This window comes from Salminus brasiliensis, chromosome 11 (assembly GCF_030463535.1).
Source record: "Salminus brasiliensis chromosome 11, fSalBra1.hap2, whole genome shotgun sequence".
NCBI classification, from domain to species: Eukaryota; Metazoa; Chordata; class Actinopteri; order Characiformes; family Bryconidae; genus Salminus; species Salminus brasiliensis.
The window spans coordinates 12481170-12504923 of NC_132888.1; the positions used below are offsets into that span (position 1 = coordinate 12481170).

A 23754-nucleotide genomic window follows, 5' to 3' on the forward strand; every position below is an offset into this window, starting at 1 on the left:
GGCGGGTTGCCTACTCTCACTAGCCACTGAGATAACATGTTTATAGTGTAACAGGCACAACTAGTCTGAGTGTGTCTCTCTGTACGCATACTCACTTAAAAAGAACAGGACGGTCCTGCAAAGCCTCCATGGCTTGACTCAGCACTGGAGGAACATCACACGTCTCTTGAGTCAACCCCCGACACTCGCCTACAGGAACAAAGACAAAAAAAGTGAGATAATGGAAAAGAGAGAATGCAGAAAGATACAGAGATAAGCCTCCTGTTTGACAAAAGACACTGCTTGATTTTTCCTCTTATAAAGATAATTTAATTATAACCTCAAAAGATCATTTCATCAGAATTTGTCTGTGACTCAGCACACGCCCTCACAACAGCTGTTCAGCTATTCCAGAAACATATCATGCGTTTTAATGTGTGCATGAACACTCACTTTGTGCCCAGCGGTAGAGCTGCTCATATGATGTCTCCTGCAACACTGCCATTTGCTCCATGATCTCCAGCCTACAATAAGATACACCCAGTCAATCAGACACCTCTGAAAACACCCTGAGCATGTATCTCTCATTCCACCATTAATCTCTTTGTTTGCCATTTGATCTAAATCCTGCTCCTTTTTCTGTATCTTTGCATGGAATGATAAGGTACTGGGTCTGAGAGATATCTCTCAAGCTCTCATTTATTCTCACCCTGCAGTTTGCTGGTTGGTCCTCAGCAAAACCTTGACATCTTCGTGGATGTTCTTCACCCGATTCAGAGCTTTAAAGAAATCCTGCAGATAAAAAAATCCAAAACCCGGTTACACTTGCTCATCTGGCAAGACTTTATTAGTTTCACCTGCCTCATTCACACTTGGCCTCCTGGGTATTCTGATCAAAAGAGGCCTGCACAAAGTACAGCTGTGAATGGGATACAGTGTGTCTTGAGGTCTGAGACCAAATGACCACATTATTCTTGTAGTGTGAATGATGTGTCCCAAACAGCAAAGCACAGCCCGCATCAACTGCCCGCATCACTGCTCCAGCTGGAAAACACATAAATTCTCTCCTGGTCATTGATAAGTTGGGCTAACAGACCACTTGATTCAAAAAGTCTGTACTGGAACATGATGTGAAAGTCTGATCGCAGGTGTAAAGGGGGGGCCTAAGTAAATTTAGTACTTCACAAATGTCTGTTTAGTCAAAGAACACAGATCTGTGTGTTTATATTTATGGCAAAACCCTAAAGCAATGTTAACTTAATTTAATTTAATTTAATAAATTTTATTAATTTGTTGAGATCAATGATCCTCTTTCACCATCCATTCTTAAAACCTAAAACACGCCATATAACATACACTTGTTCGTATCTCGCTGGGGCTGGGGGGGTGTGGGGGGTTCCTTTCTTGGATTCTCAATCATGAGACCACGACAATGATGTGGCAAACTGTTGTTACTTGAAGGTTACCTCACTTATAGGACCATCACGAGCACAGCGTAAAATTGACATTTCTTCACTGGACAGCTGGAACTTTGTGAGGAAAACCTGGGCCACCTGCGCTCGGACTTCCAGACGATGACTAGAGGAAGACAGAGGGAAAAAAAACTATTACAACTATTAAATTGTCACATCACATCCATTTCAGTTTTTGACACACAGGGCCTTATACAGTGGGGAAAAAAGTATTTAGTCAGTCACCAATTGTGCAAGTTCTCCCACTTAAAAAAATGAGAGAGGCCTGTAATTGACATCATAGGTAGACCTCAACTATGAAAGACAAAATGAGAAATAAAAATCTAAAAATTACATTGTCTGATTTTTAAAGAATTTATTTGCAAATAATGGTGGAAAATAAGTATTTGGTCACCTACAAACAAGCAAGATTTCAGGCTGTCACAGACCTGTAACTTCTTTAAGAGGCTTCTTTGTCCTCCACTCATTACCTGTATTAATGGCACCTGTTTAAACTCGTTAACAGTATAAAAGACACCTGCCCACAACCTCAAACAGTCACACTCCAAACTCCACTATGGTGAAGACCAAAGAGCTGTCGAAGGACACCAGAAACAAAATTGTAGAACTGCACCAGACCTGCTGGGAAGACTGAATCTGCAATAGGCAAGCAGCTTGGTGTGAAGAAATCTACTGTGGGAGCAATAATCAGAAAATGGGAGACCTACAAGACCACTGCTAATCTCCCTCCATCAGGGGCTCCACGCAAGATCTCAGCCCGTGGGGTCAAAATGATCACAAGAACTGTGATCAGAAATCCCAGAACCACACGGGGGGACCTAGTGAATGACCTGCAGAAAGCTGGGACCAACGTTACAAAAGCTGCCGTCAGTAACACACTACGCCGCCAGGGACTCAGATCTTGCAGTGCCAGACGTGTTCCCCTGCTTAAGCCAATACATATCCGGGCACGTCTAAAGTTTGCTAGAGAGCATTTGGATGTTCCGGAAGAGTATTGGGAGAATGTCTTATGGTCAGATGAAACCAAAGTAGAACTGTTTGGTACAAACACAACTCGTTGTTTGGAGGAGAGTGAATGCTGAGTGGCATCCAAAGAACACCATACCAACTGTGAAGCATGGGGGTGGCAACATCATGCTTTGAGGCTGTTTCTCTGCAAAGGGACCAGGACGACTGGTCTGTGTACATGAAAGAATGAATGGGGCCATGTATTGTGAGATTTTGAGTGCAAACCTCCTTCCATCAGCAAGGGCATTGAAGATGAAAAGTGGCTGGGTCTTTCAGCATGACAGTGATCACAAGCACACTGCCAAGGCAACAAAGGAGTGGCTTCGTAAGAAGCATTTCAAGGTCCTGGAGTGGCCTATCCAGTCTCCAGATCTCAACCCCATAGAAAACCTTTGGAGGGAGTTGAAAGTCTGTGTTGCCTGCCGACAGCCCCAAAACATCAATGCTCTAGAGGAGATCAGCATTGAAGGAATGGGCCAACATACCAGCAACGGTGTGTGCCAACCTTGTGAAGACTTACAGAAAATGTTTGACCTCTGTCATTGCCAACAAAGGATATATAACAAAGTATTGAGATGAACTTTTGTTATTGACCAAATACTTATTGTTCACCATTATTTGCAAATAAATTCCTTAAAAATCAAACAATGTGAGTTTTTTTCCCCCCTCATTTTGTCTCTCATAGTTGAGGTCTACCTATGATGTCAATTTACAGGCCTCTCAAGTTTTTTTTAAGTGGGAGAACTTGCACAATTGGTGACTGACTAAATACTTTTCCCCCCACTGTATTTCTCTACAAGCATTTAATTTAGTATTTATTTTCTTAATGAAAATGGACGTCCTTTCTTAGCACTAAATGACAGTAATGAAAATGAAAGCAACAACAGGCAACACTAGATGGCAGCAATGATTTGTTCCTGACTTTCACTCTGCAGCTCTGCAGGATATCAATAGAAAAGAACAAGGCAAGAGAAGAGAGAGTAGATGAGAGGCGAAAGTGGCACAGAAAACTAGCCGGAGGCCATTTCTGGCTCCGTAGCAAGGCCAGCACATCTGTAAGTATGAGCTGTCCTGCAGGAGAACAATAGTGGCTTTGACAAGCAACCTCCTCAGGGAGGCAATTCACCAGAGTCATGAGAGAAAACTCTGCACCTCATCCTCCTGCCTTTAGTCAGCTGCTTTAGTTAGCCTCCACCATAACACACTCATTTTAAACAGATAGCAGGGAAGCACAATGCCTCTTTACTTTTTAATGTTCTTACAATATGAGATTTTGCAACTCCGATATGACAACAATATGCCACGAAGCCCTCTAATTAATCAAACTGGCAATTATTTTGGTCAATGTCATGCATATAATTTTGGGTTGGGTTGAAGTGTAATTTAATAGGATTTCAACCAAAATATTGCGTTTACCATTTAGCAATAGCCATTTTTTACTCCATTTCCACAGGCTCAAAAGTAATTGTAAAAATAACAACTGACTAAAGCAGTTTAATGGCCAGATGTGGTCTGTTACCTCATTATTCCATTACAAATGAAGATGATAACTGGTCTGGAGTGGATTCCAAGTGATTCACTTGCATTTAGGAGCTGCTCATAAGAACACTGAATATGTGGTTCAAAGAAATGTCAAAACTATCAGAGTTTAATCAACAGTTGGGTACATTCTTAAGAAAAAAAACCAAGGAAGAATTAAAGTAAATGGTCACAGTCTCCTTAAATTAAGAATCAGAAACAACCACAAACAGGCATCAACTAAAAGCAGCTGCAGCATAGGCCTGAGAGAGCATCGCCAGACTCTACATGGTCATTGATTTACATCCAAATAATTAAAATGATCCTTAAACGTATAATGTATATATGTTAAACTCTTTATTTCTCCATTTTTACAGGCTCAAAAGTAGGCAAACTATGTGAAAATCGCTGTAAATTCTAAACAATTAATGTGAAACCTCTTAAATTAAAGCTGAAAGTCTACACTTCAATCACACTGATGGCTGCTCACCGCTCTAGGTACATGTTCTCACCGGATCACTGTGCGTTTGCCCACCAATGTGTATGTGTATATTCACTGCATGAATGGTTTAGAGTCGACTACATCTGACACATCCCTGAGAATAACTAATGAAGCAAAAGCCACACATCACTAATAAAGAGCTTGTGCTCTGATCAAGTAAACATAATTTGCCCTTTTTTTTTTTTAAAACTGTGTGTGTGTGTGTGTGTGTGTGTGTGTGTGTGTGTTTGTTTTCCTAAAACAGATCTGTGGGGGGTCTTCAGATTTCTTTTTATGCAGGAAATGGTCCCTGCCTGATGAAAGCTTGAGAACTGCCATGTCTGTGGCATCAAGTAGCCATCAACATACAAAACCTGGCATAACAGAATACAGCATCCTTCTTAACCTGAAATTAAAAAGGACAATACATTTCTAACAACACAGATGCAGGTTTCAGATTCATGCTCTCCATATGTTCTTACATTAAAGGAGATGTTTTTTCTATGAAATCCCAGGAAATATCCATAACCCAGGAGAGTAATCCATTTTTATACAACAGCTATCTAACATAATAAAGCCTACATTTCACATGCCATTAGCCAGCACAGCTCAGTTAGCCCGAGGCGAAGTCCTCTAGTGCTGTCCTTACAACTTCTGCTGGATTTAACCACCAAGCCTCATTCTAATTCCCCACACTGCCTTGTGCCTGATGACTAGTTATAACTCTTCTTCTACGGTTTCACATGAGTGTCATGGGGATGCAGGCCATGTTGGCTTTGGCTGAAAACATATCCCTCGTTTCCTTTTGTGAAGGGGCGTGTAGGACAACCTTTCCGAGCCTAAAGGCAGATGCTGGGCATTCCTGAGCCTGTTTAAGAAAAGGGAAAACACTAAGGCCTTCATTTCAGCAGTAGGAACATGAATGCAGGTTGTCATCTAGCTTTAACATTCCAATAGTGTGTGTGTGTGTGGGTGGGTGTGTGTGTGTGTGGGTGTGTGTGTGGGTGGAGAAAGTGGTCGTAAATGTCACGCAGTGGTGTAAATCATAACATAAATGACATGTTCTGGTGAGCACCTCCCTGGGGCTAACAAGGTAAAGGTCATTCCACCGATTTGATGGGTAAATCAGCTCTATGCAGACTCAATTAAGCTAACTAGGGTTCATAAGCTGCCCAGCATTTGGGCTGTTTTAACCCATGGAAGCAGAGAGAGCGCCACTTTGTTTAATCAGTCTTTCAGTCTTTCTTTGCAGAAGTTTCTATCAGCTCCAAAGTCTTGTGATTGTTTGCTATGACGGGAAAGGGACAGAAGTCTGGATCCTGGGTGTTTCTGGTCCTAAACCACTATGTATCTGTTTGAACATCAAAAACTTCCATTCTTTCACTAAACCATAGCATGTTTTCTTTATCGGTTTAGTAGCTATAATATATTAATGTTACTCTCTGAGGATATGTAGAAAAAAAAAAAAAAAGACTTGTGAAAAGCCGTGAAGTCATAAAGGCAAACTGAGCTGTTTCCCTGCTGCTGTTCGGTAGTTCACATGACTAGATGCTGTAAAAAGGCATCTAGTTAAACCAATAGTTATACCAAACCTGTTTAATAATAATACTAAGAAAGTTTATACTAATATACTATTATATTAGTATATATTAATATTATACTAATATTCTATCAATTCAAATGAAAAAACTTTCATGTCAAACTGGTTTCTGGAACTTGACTATAAGTTTCATATTCTTCAGAAGCCCTCCCAGTCACCAGATCTAAATCCAGAATAACACATTTGGGAAGATTTGCACCGGAGAAATCTGCAGGAATTGTGGTATGCAATCACTAAGGGTGTCACTTAAACTACATATATTTTGGGGGATGGCATATTAACTCAGAAATAACTGTGATTAGAATATTAGTCATTTTAAGCCCATTTTATGCCATAATGATATTATAATATCATAACTTAACTTTACAGAGCAATGAACCTTTATTTATTCCTAATACATGATTTTTTAAATAATATTTTTTGGGGAAATTTGTTCTGCCTATCAAATGTTGCATATTAAAAAAAAACACCACACACACGCACACGCACACACACACGCGCACACACACACACACACACACATACACACACATACACACACATACATACACATACATACACATACATACACATACATACATACACACACACACATACATACACACACACACATACATACACACACACCACCTATTAGCCTGGAGTAACAAAGCGACATTCACTTTTAGAGGAAACATAATGGGCAATATCTCTATCTCTAGTCCATATATTGCACAATATTTTGATAATGTAATTATAATGTAATTTAATAAAATAAAATGTAAAGGAATCTTAAAAGAAGGTTTCCAACATCCTGCAGAATCCATGCCACCAATTAAGGCCTTTTGAGAGCAAAGGGTATTATTAGACCCAGTATTATTAGTGTTCCTAATAAAAAGCTATGGGACTTCTCCCTAAATGGATCTTATATTTACAATTATAAACTTACTAATATGAAACCTTCCAATGACAGCAGGTAAGTTGAGGAAAAGTCAAACCAGAGGCACTACAACTGAAAAGGGCTGACACATGGTTTAATCAAAACAAATTCATGGGGTTCTAGCCAAATCAATTTGGCTCAACCGTTTTTCTCCCAACCTATGGCACAAACAGCTGTTTCACTGAGAGGTCCTGGGAAAATCTGGCAGCCATAAAGCAATTAGCTAGCCATGCATCAGTGGTGGAACTGAAGGGTATTCAGGTACCTGTCAATCTGACCAACACAGGAGGCATTTTCATTGACTGTTTAGGTCATCTTTTGGTTGTATTAAACACCAGTCAGTAATCAAATTATTCTGCTGCAACTTTAATCAATAGCAATCTCAAAAGCCAAAGTAATTAAAGTGTCTATTGCTGCTGCTGCTGCTTCTTCTTTTGTTTCATCTCGCTCTGCCCATCAAATGCTCAAAGAATTGGAAAGTCAAGTTTCATGTATTGGGACGGTGTGGAATGCATTTGCTATTCTATGCGTCAGTGAACCTGCTCACTCATGCATCCTCAATAGGACACAAGGCCGCAGAATCAAACAAGGGACACAGCCTGATGAATTATCCTGACCGGTCATCCTAAACAAAGCTATCACTCTGCAAACAGCAAGTCCCTGTGCTTCAAACCTGGACCTCAGATTATGATTCTGAAGTTCAACTATAAGTTCAAATGTCCTTTCTCTGACCGCTAACATGCTCTTAAGCAGGACAGGGTGTCCCTAGATACCACACAGTACAATATTATCATGATAACATGATGTTGTGGCTTTTGCATGCGTGTGATATGCTTAGCATAAGGACACTGTGTGCAAGTATACATGATTAAAGTACAAATTCCAAAACCCTCCTGCATATACAAAATGTAGCAGACATGCTGGTCTACACTGACTTACAATAGCAGCTGCAATGCACACGTAAAAGATCAGCAGCTGTATATATTGGCTGGATTCCATTTACAGGTTTCTTTAAAATGTGTCTCCTGCATGACCTGCATTGTCACACAAAAAAGCACATCAACACATCTATAATTTTCATTTTACATCCTGCAACTGACAGTTTCTTACCAAGTTGGTCCGGTGGGAGCTTCCACGGAACAATAGGTGGTTCACAAAGTCCCATAACGGCTCCATCGGAACATGCAAAGGACTATTTAAAGGACGTATTCTGTAGCTGTGGAAGAGCATCCATCTATTCTGTTTTCACTGCTGTTAATGTGGTCAAGGTGCATCTCTGGCTCATCATAATGTGTCCTGGGTGTGTTTATACTTTTGTGTGGTCATGTTCAACTCAAGCTCAAGTGAATGTGATCAGATCAAAACAAACACATGTTAATTCAAGGTATAAACAGCAGTGCCATTCCAACCAGGGAACAATGAACAGTTGGTGCTCCATTGATCAACCCTTCTCTCCCCCTCCTTTCCCAGCAAAGCACTTAAGCCCAAACTGATCAAAGGCACTCCCGTGTGTCCTTTCCTCCCATGCCCAAGTCATTGTCCCTGGCCAAAAGCAAGGCGCACTCACAGCAAAATAGTCCTGAAGGGTTTGTCTGCTGTTAGCCAGGCATGTTGGAATAGTGTTAATGCTTCACATAGGACACATTCTGCACTACAAGGTCAAAAGACTATCAACAAACATGCGTATACAGCTGAAACACTCGTCTCCCCCTAATGAAAGCTTCCTTCAATTGAGATGTGAGAGCCAGAAGCAGCAGACAATGAACGCTATGAGGTACCTGTCTGTTCGCCTGTCCTCAGCTGTCTTTGTTCAGGATTTTCCCCTCCCTCTCATCACAAGCCAGAGCTTTTGTGTTCTTTTGTGAAACGTTTGGTGCTAAATGCTAACAAATGACACTGAGGGCCTGAGTGATGGGGAAGATGTAGGAGGCAGACAGCACATGTGAGATGCATTCTCGTCAAGCTGAGGCGCTCATTTGTCATTGAGATCAGGGTTGTCAGAAAAGCTTGTTGTCTTCTAGATGGGACAAGGAAAACATATTTTAGGAGGAAATGCCCTTCAAATGCAAAAAATGTCAAACATTACGAAACTGTGGAAATTAGGAAGGTTACTCTTGAATAAGACCATGCACTAATGTTTCCAATAGGAAGGAAGGGACAGTGGTATATAAATAGCATGTTAATGGGTGCATCTATCAGGCTCTTTCAAACTGCAATACAGACCATTGGAGAATTTAAAATATCAATAATATCAAATTAGGGCTGGATGACAAAATGTATTACTAGTTCCAGGTATTAAAAACTAGGGATATTCCAATATGATTTTTTAATCCTTCCTTCAATTTAATGGGAGTGCCTTCGTACCCTTCACGGCTACCATCTCTAGCAAGTACTTTGATGGCACTCCATACTTTTGATGCCCGATGAAAAATTCTTTCTTTGTTTAGTTATTATTTCTTCATTTTCTCTGATCATGCTTGGGAAACCATTTCAGAGTATGGCATGTGGTCTTCGTGTATGTAAATGTGCTGTGCAATAAATAAATAATTAAAAAACGAACAAAAAAACGACAACACTTTAGGCAGCAGCTCGAATTTAGCTAATGAATGATCAAGGTGTGTACGAGTCACCACATGTTTACACCCATTGCTGACACAGATGTGCAAATGTACGCGCACACACATGTGCACACCTTGTGTAGTCCCTGTAGAGTAGTACTGCCAATAGAATTGGACTAACAATAGAACAGATAACAAAGGAGCAGATAGCATGAATTTATTGGCACTGTGCCTAATGCCAGGCATGGGTAGAGGGGTATAAATCTCTGCGTTCTCTGGAATGATGCTGCTCCATCCAATTATTTTGGGAGGAGTTGGAGAGTTGTGGATAAGGTGGGGTGTTGGTCATCCAACATGCTGACCTCAATAGCACTCTTGTCGCTGAATGCAATCTAATCCTTACAGCAATGCTCCAAAATCTAGAAGAAACGCTTCACTGGACAGCAGAGACAGTAACTCCAACAAAAGCAGGATCATTTTTTAATATCCTTGATTTAAGAAGAAACAACAAATGAGCAGGTGTCCAAATACTTTGGCCCATATTGTGTATGCCTGCATTGGCCTTGATCCTGAGCCCCAGATCAAGATATCCCTATACTAAAAAGAAAACCTTTTGGTAAAACCATTTTCTGCACTGCATGTAATTCAGTTAGATTAATTAAGCTTTTCGTAATGAAACATGCAGTTAGTGAGTTTGAAGTACTGACCTTCTTCAAAATATTCTCAGAAAAGCATACTGCACTAACGCCCCCACCTCTAAACTGTCAACTACTCATTGCAGACTCAAGCACGTTTTAATGTTTAAATAGTGTAATTGCCACAGCTCTAGAAGATGATAAAACCAGAATGTTCTAAGTGAGGCACGCTAAAGAAGAAGCCACCACCACCTCCATTCTCTGCCATGCACCTCCGCAGTGTTTTTCTATGCAATCTGGAAATGCCATGTCATGCGCTTCAAAAATAAGCTGCAAGTGTTGGAAAAGTTGAACTAAAAAGGTCAGCAAGCTGGTGTGTACAATCAACTCAACTCCCACACAAGAGCCATCACAAAGAGAGGCCTGAAAGGTCAGCTGGGACAGTGCTTCAACGTGGCAGCTCACAGACATGGTGTTAATACTTGAGATCCTACTTTCGGTTGGCTCTTTTTCTCCTACCCAACCGAATGAGTAGCCCATGTCCTTGTCCTGCCTCTCCCGCAGCATCTCCCCTTTGAGGCAAGAAATGTCAGCAAAGGTTACAAAGCAGCCAGACTGGCAGGAACACTCCCATCTGGCTTGGTGCATTGTGGAGGCACTGATGAAAATATCAGTGAGAGAGAACTGCTCCCAAAGGGACCGTAGGACAAAACGACAACGCCAGCAGACCCAGAGTATGCACTCTATATTCATAGAACACACAGTTCGATTCTGTAGAGGACACTGCACCAAAAACCATCACTCGTTAAAGCTATTAGAAACTTATCCACCAGAAACTACTGATGAAGACCTCTTCTGTATACTGTATCAATGAATACTGACAGTATATAGGAAATAAGCAACCAACCAGAGCAACGTTCTTTTAACCATGAAAGGCTAGCGTCATTAATATTCTGCTACACATTTGATTTGCATTACAGGGTTCCTGTAATGTTAATGTTATCTACTAACAGATGCTTGCCTCCTTAGAGACTTTTATGTCAAAGCAACATTATGTTGCATTTTTAACTAAAAATAGGAGCTTCAAAATCAAGCTGATGCTTCACTGATCTGTAATAGGCAGAACAGCGCCTCTACCATTGCTAAATCACGCTTAGCAAGACAGAAAGTGCACTATCCAACTCTGCTGAAGCTTGCAAGAACTGTGTTATGGGTTATATTCATGTAAAATCCTGTAATATCCTTTAGGTATGTCCCAAAGCATGAACTACACTTCCAGACTACAGGGAGAGCCCAGGAGCAAGACTCCTGCCACCCTGCCAATTTTCAACAGTTGAGAAATTTACCATGGGAATTAACGGATATTTATAGCAATTAATGGGAATTACCGAAGCATAATCCTGGCTAAAATAATTAGATATGATACCAAAACAGTTTAATAGCAAAGCTGCTCCTCAATCCCAGGCACATGGCACATTACACACTGAAGGACTATTGAGACCACAGCCCCACAGGCCTTCCATCACATGTACAGCATACGTCCAGATGATTTCTAGAAACCTGACACACAATTCCCATAATTACCCATTTAGTCTCATGGTAAATTTATTTGTATTGTTATGTCTGCTGTTGACAAAAAAGGTACATTGATGATAGTGTACAATATAGTTCCTTTAAATAATCCAATATTTCCTATAAATTCCCATAATTTCCCAGAATTTCCATGGAAAGTTTAGATTTTGGAATATTTCCAAAGCTACCAGCTTACAAGATATTGTTAATTTACTGAAAATTTGTCAGAAGATTTCCACCTCTTTGCAACCCTAACTTAAAGATATAAATGCTGCCTCTTTTACTATACCAGGGCTATTGCAATTAGTCACCATAACTGTTGTCTATTCATGTTTATAGCTGGTTCATATCTAGTGCAGGCGCTGCATGACTGATGCGATGTAGCGCTGGACCATATGCATTACTCAAAGTTAATACCTCGTACACCACGGACACTGCAGACCGTGTACTTTGACGCCAGAGTTGTTCAAACACTTTCCCGCACAGGCCAAATGAGGAACAAAGGAAACAGACCCCTCTGTACCTAATGCGGATGTGGACATGTTACTTGTGCGTCTGTTTGATGCTGCTTCGACATTTCTGATGACCTCTAAAAAATATATTTCTTTGTTTTGTAATTTTTTTTTTCCTTTTTTCTTATCATTCTTAGAGAACCATTCCAGAGTATGACCTGTTGCCGGTTGTTCTGTGCAATAAAAAAAAAAAAAAAAAAAAAACCTACAACACTAATCAAACAGTCAAACACCACAGAGCTGGTTGGAAGGCAATTGCTGGTCAATTAAAAATAGGAGCTTTTGCTAAAATTGGCTCACAGATGGAAAAGGTAGTGGCATGTATGTCCTTTACAGCACCACACAAGCAGCACAGCAGCGCAAATTTAGCCAGTTACAAACGTACAAACAAAAGAAACAGACCCCAGTGTTTATATGTAAAGGATTGGGATTTCATATATAAATGGACAAAATGGACAAAAAAAATGTAATTTAAATAAATAAATAAAAACAACAGACCCCAATGTAAACACCCACTGATCACACACAGACCAACACAAATTGTTTTAGGGAAATGCACAAACACAGTACATCACATAAACGTTGATAAGGGGTATAAATACCCCACCACACTGTTGATTATGCTGAAGTTCGTTTAAACCTACAGTTCTTAATAACGTATGTAGACCTTTATTTACAATTTGCTCAATTTAACATTTTTGGAGGACAAAATAGTTGTGAGGGACGGCCCTAAAAGGGACTCATGTAACTCTAGGCTAAACTCTACAGTCTATAAATTTAACACTTGTTCCAAGAGTATTCACCTACGAGCACCAGACATCATGTCTCAGGTGTCTTCTAGCACTTGGAGAATCAATGTCTGAGGCCAGGGCACTGGAGCATTGCTTTAACAGCTGACCATCACAGCTGTCGGCCGCTGCTCAGCCCAGCAAGCCAGCTGCAGAATTGGCTCCACAAGGTCAGACAGAGATGGCAAACCGGCAATGCTCAGCTCATCTCATCTCCACTGCATACAGTCCTTCTACACAACTCTCCAAGACTGTCCATTTCAGTCTATCCAACTCTGGCAGTCAACCTCTCCATCCCTGCATAGACTCCCTATCTCTCTCTTTCACCATTGCTCAATCCATCTTTCGCTCCCTCTATCTTTTACACTCTGTCATGGCACTGGATGATGAGGAGAGACGTTCTGCTGAACGCTCATGTCACCTCCCCGACAGCCCCCACCCTCCAATCAATTCCGCCCAAATGAGTTTTATTGGCAGTCGCTCAACGGTCGTAAACAACGGTGCAGCACCAGCGAGGACCATAAAGCTGATCTGTGGGTGGCAAAAGGTGATGGAAATGCTCGGCTGAGGACATCAATTCATCACACGCTGCCTCTGTGCCCTGTCCTCGTGTCCTCAGGCCTCAGAGGAGCACTTCTAATAACTTCATGCCATTCAGCTGCTCATGTTGAAACAGAAGCCCACACAAAAGCCCTTTCTATCTGCCTTTCTTGTGTTCACATTGTCACCGTTATCTTCTGGAGACCATAATCAGTTCAAAAAGAGCAGCAAACAAGAGATATGAGAGTATTAATTACACATGCTGCACTGAAGTAAGACAGGAATGAAACGTCCAGAGCTGGCTTATGAATCATTCATTACAGCCAATCAAAAGTCAAATTTCTGACTAATCTATGAATATATGGACACTCATTTGGATTCCTCACATGTACAAACATGAGATGGGAGCTGACCAAGGGATGAGAAGGGATCTGGCAAAATGCTTGACTAAGACAATACAAATGCAGCATCAAATAACACTCGATGTCAGAAAGACGAAGATGCGAGAAACAGAAAACTCTGAAGTTATTCTCAAGAGAGTTTTCCTTGAACAGCGGTTTATATTTCTAACAACAACAGAAATAGAACATGCAGCCATCAAATGCATCTTTCTTTGCAATGGAGAGATCTGCAATTCAGCTGAAACAGCATGTTTTCTGTGTTTTAATAACTAACACAAGTGTCTACAGTTTGCACGCTTTAGCAAATATAACAGAGTAAAAGGATCAGCTACAGCTGCACTGATCATGCAAACAATGTGCATATAAGAAAGGCTAACGGATTTGTCTTTTTTAGGTCATTTGAATCTGTTGAAGTTTAAGATAGGATTCTGACAACATTACAATAACCAAAGACTTAAACTTACACTAAAATAACAATATCATAAGAAAAAGAAAAAATGGACATTTGGCTCTTGGACATGGCTCATTCAAAGTGTCTTCTGAAATCAAGGGTATTTATATATTTTAAAAATAAAACTTTAACTTTCTCTACTGTCCAGGGAAGAAGGCATTGCAGTGAGCATTAGTGAGGCCAGAATGCTGGATGATCACTACCTCACATCATCCCCACAAATCTCGGATGGAACACAATCATGCCAGAGAACACAGTTCCACTGCTCCACAGCTTAAAGCTGGGGGACTTTTTACCATTCCAGCCCACGCCTGGCATGCTGCCAATAGGTTTATGTTGATCTGCTTCAGAAAGTCCTACTCTATTGGCAGCACTTTTCTACAGGGACTAGACAGGCTGCACATCTGTGTCAAGAATGAGCTCAACTCATTCTTGAATGCAATCATTAGAAGAGGACTAAAGAGGATCCATGAATTCATCCTTTTTACCGTCCTGTACTTTTTGCTGATATTGACCCAATACTGACAATTTATCTACTATCTGAGCACATATAGGTATCTATTGGCATCTGAAAAGAGTCTGGCATCTATAACATCTCAGAATATCTCTTGCATTAATAAAATAAAAACCTTAATCAATAATTAGAATATGAGTAATCCAAACCTTTCTGACAGCCAAGACTAGGGCAAACACAGCTAACCTACATTTCTTACTCACCACAATCTAGAAAATGTTGTTTGCCAGCATGCAGAGCATTAGTGTTATGTTTTTTTGCAGTTAAAACAACTCTAGAAAACAACTTTCCCAGCATATCTGCTGAGGCAATTTCCTCTGATATGCCTAAAGAACTCCTCTGGCAAACAATTTCTAAGACAGCAATATACTCAGCAAATTTCTCTTAAGAAACAGAAGTATCTGATCCTCAGATAAGACTGAAGAAGGAGGACGAAATCTATTTTTCTAAAACAGTGCACTGTACTTTTAGCAGATTTCATTTAAACATTGTTTAAACACCTGCTAGTACTGCGGTGGGTGTAGTCCCCCTGAGAACAACCATACTGAGACCAACAGTAGCCTAACCTAGTGGTTCATGGACAGTCACTGTGCAGAAACTTAAATCTGTATGATTGTTTTTATACCAGGCTACTTTCCAAAATACTCACTGTGAGATTTTTTAGGTCATATGCCAAGCAAGCAATATTTATGGAATCAGCTAGTGAGAAACCAGCAGAGGGATAAGGCATGTCAACTTTTCTAAACAGCACGAAGGCAAAGAATCTATTTATGGCAAGTCATGCTTTTAGAACTCAGCAATGTAATTATACTTAGTGTTTCTTTAGACTCACTCACTTTTCTCCTTGCAGTTTGTTGGTTTTCAAAATCAAGTCCTGGGTTTGTTCTTTAGCTGCCTATTAAAATCCACAAAAAACACAGAACAGAATGCAATCAACAGAATGCAATAAAAGCTGGAATCAGTTTACTTAGTTTTAATTTAAAGCATAATCTTACTGTATATGGATTAAGACTAGTTGTACACTAAATCACAACAGCAGTGGTGTTTCCCAGTGAGGGCTGACTTCCCAAACAAAGCCAAGTTTGTGGTCTATAGTTTTGCCTTTTGGATTTTTATGTCAAAGTTTTAAATCAAAATGTAGACTAGGAATCAAAATGTAGGAAGGAATTCTACGTTTTTAACAAGGCTACATGCTATTTTTGCAGTTGCATGTTACCTAGTACAGCACACCAACATTGCGAGATACATTTTGAATTTGAACTGAACACTATGTGTTAAGTATTCAGAGGACTAAAAAATCTCTCTCTCTTTTAATGTAAATTTTATATTATAATTAATATTAAATATAAAAACAATTTTGTCAAACAAGAACCGGAAGTGATGGAGAAAATAAAAAGGTTATTTTTTGGACAAACTCAAATCAAAAGCTTTTTTTTCTCTTTTCCAATTTGACCCCATTTTCTGCCCAATTTGGAAGGCCAGATTCCTGATTAATTCCAAATTCAAACCAGTGATGCTCAGATCATAATGGCATAATGGTTCTATAAATCGTATTAAGTCTAGCTCAATTTCTGTCAGCTCTAGGAGTCACAGACCTATTTTTTACTTAGTTTAAACATGTCAAAAGAAAAACTCACCTTTAACCTACTGGTCATGTCTTCACAACAGGAACTCATGGCTTGAACATCTTCATGTATACTCTCCAGCTCCTAAGGACACAAAATAAAGACATTTTAAAATAAATAAAGAAATATGATGAGCTTGTACAGACATGGCCTGTTGCACTTACTGTCAAGCTGCTCCAACCATACTGTAAACATAACAGCCTTACCTCCTTCACGCCTTTAAATATGCGCACAAATTCTTCATTGATGGACAAACTGCGCTTCTCGATGTCGCCCCTCAGGTTTCTGCGTGTGCGCAGACTGTTCTCATTGAAGAATACCGACAGGGACTTCAGAGCCTCCAGCATCTCCTACAAGCACAGAGAACATACTGTGTGCAGCCCTTCAGATAGAGGTTTGGTCTGTATAGCCACAAAATGACTTTTAGTGGAAATTATACATTACATACAAGTTACATTAAATATTCACAACAAGAATAAGAGCCTCTATAACATATACGGTTGCCGAACTGGTGAGCTTCTCTAGGTTCTTCCAAGTGGTGGGTCACCAATAGGTGCTGATGTAAAGTGAATTGTACTGTACATGTTCTTCTCTAGCAATGCCAAAACAATAAAATCATCTATTTTATAAATAAGGCACTACATTGGCTTTAAGACACTTATTTGATCACCACCACCGTCATCATCTACCGTTGGCACCTGTTGGTCTCAATATGGCTGTTCTCAAAGGGGAGTACAAACAAAGAGCATTTACTGATCATTCACCACAGTACTAGCAGGTGTTTGAACAATGTTTAAATGAAATCTGCTCAAAGTAGAGTACGCTGTTTTAGAAAAATAGATTCCATACTGCCACTTTAGTCTTATCTGAGGATCTAGATTTAGGATCAAATGCTTCAGTTTCTCAAGAAAGCATTTTGAAACTGAGTGATTTTTAGAACTGAGTGATCTTAGAAATTGTTTGCCAGAGGAGTTCTTTTGGCATATCAGAGGAAATGACCTATGCAGATATGAAGGAAAAGTGGAGTTCATAAATGGCCTTTTAGAGTTGTTTAACTGTAAAGGTCAAGCACTAATGCTCTGCAACCGACATTTTTAGATTGTGCTGAGTAAGAAATCTAGGTTAGCCATGTTTGCCCTAGTCTTGGCTGTCAGAAGGGTTTGGATTACTGCCACAATCTACACTGTTACTCATATTCTCATTATTGATTAAGTTCTTATTAATGTAAGAGATATTTTGAGGTGTTACAGAAAGCAGACTCTTTTCAGACATTAATAAATGATATATATGTGCTCAGATAGTAAAGAAATTGATATTGATGGGTGTCTGTATTGGGTCAATATCAGCAGAAAGTACAAGAGGGTAAAAGGGATGAATTCATGGATCCACTCCAGTCCTGTAACCAATCCTGAAATTGGGGAAATCATGTTATTTTGGTATTACCTGGGTGTTTTAGAGTAGTTTGAGCTCAACTGCCTACTTTTAGATGCTCATCTTAGGTGTTATAATTTACACTTAAGATGAGCACTACATCGGCTTTAAGGCACTTATTTGATCAAAATTTCAATAATTTGTTTATGTTTTATAGTGCCTTAAAATTACTGGCCACCCATGGGGGTCTAGTTTTTGTGTGTATTGGTTAGAAACTCCTAGCAGCCTAAAGTTCCTAGCAGTAGACCAAACTGAGAAGCAACAAATTAACTTAGAAGCATTTCAGTTGGAAGGCTTGCAATGTTGTGTATTTACAGTAGAGCAGATATGGGCATCTAAGCACCCATGATAGCCCAGATTATTGGGATATAGATGAGGGGTTAACTGAGGTTCACCTTAATCAATTCTGAAGCATGATAGATTAGGACTAATTGGCATCTACTAGGTTTAATTTGTATTTAACTCCAAGTTTGTACTCATCCAATGCTTTCGAGTCTCTGGTACGTTCTGTTCAAAATGTGGAGAGCAACAGTGTAACAATGTGAGGTATATATTAGAGCGGTCCATTATGTATTGTCTCATTAAAAATATTAATTGTGATAACAATATGGTTTTCTAGTCATATTAAGGGTACAGTCAGTGGTTAATAAACACTGATCAGCTGCAGGTTTCATTACAAACTGTGAAATTAGACTGGTTTAATTAGATGAAGAGTAGCAGATGTGGAGTAAATATCACTGTATTTATTACAGGAGAGTATCTGAATAGTAGTTTTGTGTTGAGATATTGCGATGAATGTTGTGTATCATGAAAGAAGTCTTTAAATATTGTGATATCGTATTTTTACCATATCGCCCATTCCTAGTGTGTGTGTACATATTTTATATTTTATTTAATTAAGTAAAATGATTGCGGTGACTAGAGTGACTAGCTTATGGTTAGTGTGTTAATGTTGAGGTTACATTAGCTTGCGGATTCGTTTTTTTAATAGAAAGAACAAAAGGTTTGAGCCGCTATGCTTGTGGCAACATGTAGGTGTGCCCAGTTTCTTTCTCTCAGGCTGAACCCATCAGGAAACAACCCCAACCTCATCCCCAAAACACAAGCCCTTCTCTCTGATAGAACCATGGCCAAGGACAGAGGCTGCACTCCAGGGAGTCCACTTTAGGGAAGGGGGTCGAGTGCTTAAAATATCTTTATTAAATAAACAACTATTTTAAATCTAGTATGGCCCATTACAGCATGTTATTAAGCTCTGCACACGTCTTACATTCAGATCCCAGACTGGCTAGCTAGTTAGCACTAGCTAAATCGCTTACTGCTCAGCATCCAATTCAACACTTTGACTAAAATGTGGTCAACATGTGCTACAGCTAGAGTTAGACTTGGTGTCTACATAGCTAACATTTAGCTATCTAGCTGGGTTAGTAGATTATCAACCCTAGCTATGAAACTACACAAGCTAGCTAGCTAGCGCTAGTTGCTTATGCACACAGCCAACTTTACCCTAGACAGTCATTTTTAAAAATACATCACTGAAACCAGCCCTGTATCAGCTAACCCACATCACCAAAAATAATAATGTCTGAAGCTGTGGCGAGCTCCATGTATGTGAGTTAGCCCACTGTAGGCTGTGAGATTTGGCTAGCAGCAGTCAGCTTCTACCAGCAAAAACCATGAGAATAAAGCTCTCACTCACTTTGTCATTATCCAGCCTGGTTTCCAAAATCTTATTAAGCTTCCTAGCGAGAGGGTTGTTGGTCTGAGAGGAGACATTGCCGCTGTTTGAGACCAGAGCTGAACTGTCAGCTGAGCTTTCTGCTTTAGTGTCCGCCATTATAAACAAACCACGTCACCTCGCAGGCAGCGCGGTAATACGGCCCGACTGCAACACACCGCCGCTCCACAATGCGTTCCGGCCTGAGTAAACGCTAAGCAACAGATAAATAAATATATATATATATATATATATTTAAAATATATATATAAAAAATATATATATATATATTTTTTTTTTTTAATTATTATTATTATTATTTTTTTTTTTTTATATAAATTTATATTTTTTTATGTAATACATTATGTTAGAAAAACATGGAAACAACATTTTGTTTTTAAACTGTGCAGTTTATTTTTTAAAAAAGGTTTTTATCAACAAATAGAAAACCTCTACGCAGGCCATGCATGAGTTCATGTGCTTTACATAGTTTGTTGACAAGACAAGACAAGACCAGACAATCATATTCACCATTAGTGTTGGACACAGATGGAATTTGGCATCCGCAGTGAACACACACATACACACTGAGTGAGCACACAGTGAGCGCATGTGCCCAAAAGCGGTGGGAGGTGCCCAGGAAGCAGAGAGGGCGAAGGGCCTTGCTCAAAAGCCCTACTGTGGCACCCTGCCGAGCCCAGGTATCGAACCCACATCCCTGTCATCACTACCCCAGTGACTGTACATAGTTTTAAATATAGTCCAAATTTATCTGTCCTTTTTTTCTTTTTCTGCTTTATTCTAAGTAGCCTAGGAAGAACATTTTAAAGTACCTTTATTGTCAATATACCTTTACAGTACAAAGAAATAGTTCTCTCTTCATATCCCAGCTTGAAATGCTGGGTCAAAGATGCTACAAAATCAATTAAAATGAGAGGGTTAGGGGCCTTGATGGTCCCAATAGTGGCAGCTTAGCAGATGCTGGTATCATACCCACAACCCTGTGATCAATAACCCAGTACGCTAACCACCAAGCCACCACTACCCCAAATAAAAGGGTGTCAAACCAGTCTGGAACCGAGACAAACTGATTAAACAAGTCGAATTAGGAGTGCTGTTGCCTGTATGGGATGAAAGTCTGCAGTCAAACCGGCTATTTGCAGATAGATTTGACACTCACAGTTTTGACCTTTAATTAACTCTCAGAAATCTTTAAATTTATTACCAGAAAATAAATCAATGTATTTTTTAGTGTTTTTGACATTTGAAATCTAGTGAATACTGTAATAATTTTCTAGTTCAGTTTAATGAAACTGACCTTAAAATAACCTCTCCCCGAAGGCATAAACTTGACACTGCAAGACGAAAGGAAAATACCTTTAATACTGAATAATGCACCTCGTTCTTGTTACTGCATTACAGTCATATAAAAAAAGCAGCAGTCAGCAGTAGGTCCATATATGTCTACGGGTATATATGCGTGTGTGTGTGTGTGTGTGTGTGTGTGTGTATACATAAGAATGTGTGTATACCAGGGGTAGAGGCTAGATTCAAAAAAGGAAGCACATAAGGTTCTAGCTCTCTGAGGCACATCTGAATAATTCACAGCAGTGTGTCTCTTCTGTAAACTCCAGAGCCCCAGCGTGCACCCCCATACTTTAACCACTGCACTTGACAAACGGCGTGTCTCTAGCCTCTCATCAGTCCAGTTGTGGATTGCCTGCCCTCTCTCTGGCCTGTTGTTCATTGCTTGTGGTCTGATCTAGGACCTTTGTCCTGTTTTCAACAGCATATCCTGATCACTGCAAAGCACACAGCTGATCTCAGATGGGGAATTCGTAGGCCACATCGAACTTCTGTGCGTTTATAGATGCCAGCAGCAATTCTGATTTGGCAGATGGCCCACGCAAAGACATAATAATTGAGGGTAAGGAAGGTCAGGGATAAGGCGATTATGAAAATGAAACATGGAGAGTTTGTCCAGAGTTGACTGAAATGATTTGCTGTTTATTTGGTTTTTACTGGCATGTTTTTATATTTACTCTGACATGAGCATGCACATGTACCTGCACATAATCAGACTCTCTCTCTCTCACACACACACACACACACACTGTGCTTGTTTTGCTCAAGCTTAAAGATTATATAACATATCATTTATGTACTACGGTGCTGTGTAAAAGTGTTTGCCCCCTCCAGATTTCCTCTATTTTGCATATTTGTCACATTAAATAGTAAAAATGACACCTATGTCTCCATTTTGAAAATGTACATGAACATGACAATTTGTGCCACTTTTACCAGCACTTCCACAACATGCTTTCAGTAACTGTGGATCCGTTCTTCACATCACTGCAGGGGGAATTTTGGCCCACTCGGCTTTGCAGAATCGCTTTTATTCAGTCACACTGGAGGGCTTTAAAGGAACTGCCCCTTTAAATGTCCTTCCACAGCAACACAGAGGGGCTCAGGACTTTGACAAGGCCACTACAAATACCTTAATTTAGTTTCTTTTGAGGTGGATTGGCTCCAGCTGTGATTTTTGCTGAATAACACTTACTGTTTTTGTGCAGCAGGGCCAGTTGTTTAACTTCTTTTTATTCAAAAATGGTTTTGCTAAATCGCCTTCAGTGTTTTTTCTGGTATAAACTGTGATAAATATGCAAATGAAAGGGGACAATACTCTTTCACAGCACAGTGTAGCACCTCAGGACTGTTGTTCTCCTAAACCCTTGGACATTTGGACAAATGAACATTTGTTCCCTGAAAATATAAAACAAGTAAAAGTATTGATACTTAAACTCAATTAAAACCGGAAGCCAAAAAATATACTTAAGTTGAGTTAGTTGAACCACAGCTACATTTAAACACATTCACATATATGAAAGTAAGTAAAAGTGTTTTAAAACATTAAAACTACTCTGTAATCTGCATACTCAATATAACTGTTTTCAATCAAATTTCTCAAAGTCAGCACACAAATACACTTTAGGTGAAGGCCATGAGACGAGTATGCCCAACCCTGCATGACTTGCTTACATTGTTCATGAGGAAAATATGCGGTGAGTAATAGGAAGTACTGATCCTGACAGACAGATTATTACTCTCTTTAACGTCCACTCCCTCAAAAACACACTGGTCAACCTCCATTTACTACCAAACTAGAGTTCAACACACTTCAGAGGGGACAGTAATGCTAACTGGGTACATCGCGCTGAGAGGACACTATGAGAGGACAGCAAAACTATCTGCTGCCTTTCACTACTTTGTGAGCAATGATTACTTTTAAAGCAGAGGACGGCTATGAGAAGATAACCTAGCATTTTCAGCATTTGGTAGCTGTTCAAGAGAACTCTCAGAATGTGGTCTGAGGAGGTGATGTTGCAGGAGGCAATCATTAGGCTGAAATAACCCCCCAACAAATTCAACACCTGGCATCAGTTTCAGACCTTCTGAAATCTCTTTGGATAATTTGTCATGAAATATTCAGGGGAACTGCATATTAGTTCATTACTTTTGAGCCTGTGAAAATGGAGGGACTATGCAGAAATGGCTGTGATTTCTACATGGTTAATGCAATATTTTGGTTACAGCCCTTGAATTATAGCTGAAAGCATACTCTTTAATCACATCGCTTCCTTTTAAAACCATTGTGGTGTTGTACAGAGGCAGAATTACGAAAACTGCATCACTGTCCAAATACATACGGTATATAGTGCAAAAGTGGGCAATTATGGTCCTGTAGAGCCAGATTCCTGCACAGTTTTGTGCCTTTTTTCTGCTCACTTGTTAGATCTAGTCTGGTTTAATAGGTCTGTTAGAGCAGGGTCCTCAGCAAACTGTGCTGGACTCCAGCCCCCATTGCCCACCCCTGCTGTAGTGTATAAGCTACATAGGCTGAGACATTATCATCACGTGTGTTCTGGGAGCTTGGGAAACTAGCCCAGCCCCTTTAGGCGGAGCCCCTTGAGTGAGTGATAGCCCAGCAGAATGAGAGCCTGCCTCCTGCTCACTTCAGCCTTCACTCCTTCAC

The 23754-nt window shown here is 39.9% G+C and overlaps 1 protein-coding gene across 1 annotated transcript in view; it reads right to left on the reverse strand.

Moving 5' to 3' along the window:
- Positions 1-19847, reverse strand: part of cog6 (component of oligomeric golgi complex 6) — a 38892-nt gene extending 19045 nt beyond the window's left edge. The window contains exons 1-8 of the mRNA XM_072691788.1: positions 19704-19847; positions 16780-16923; positions 16586-16657; positions 15785-15843; positions 1446-1557; positions 689-771; positions 433-503; positions 96-189 (exon numbers count right to left, since the gene is read on the reverse strand). Of these exons, the coding sequence (XP_072547889.1) occupies positions 96-189; positions 433-503; positions 689-771; positions 1446-1557; positions 15785-15843; positions 16586-16657; positions 16780-16923; positions 19704-19841 (773 nt within the window). The 5' untranslated portion in view covers positions 19842-19847. The remainder of the gene's footprint in view (positions 1-95; positions 190-432; positions 504-688; positions 772-1445; positions 1558-15784; positions 15844-16585; positions 16658-16779; positions 16924-19703) is intronic.
- Between the last annotated feature and the right edge of the window lie 3907 nt (positions 19848-23754).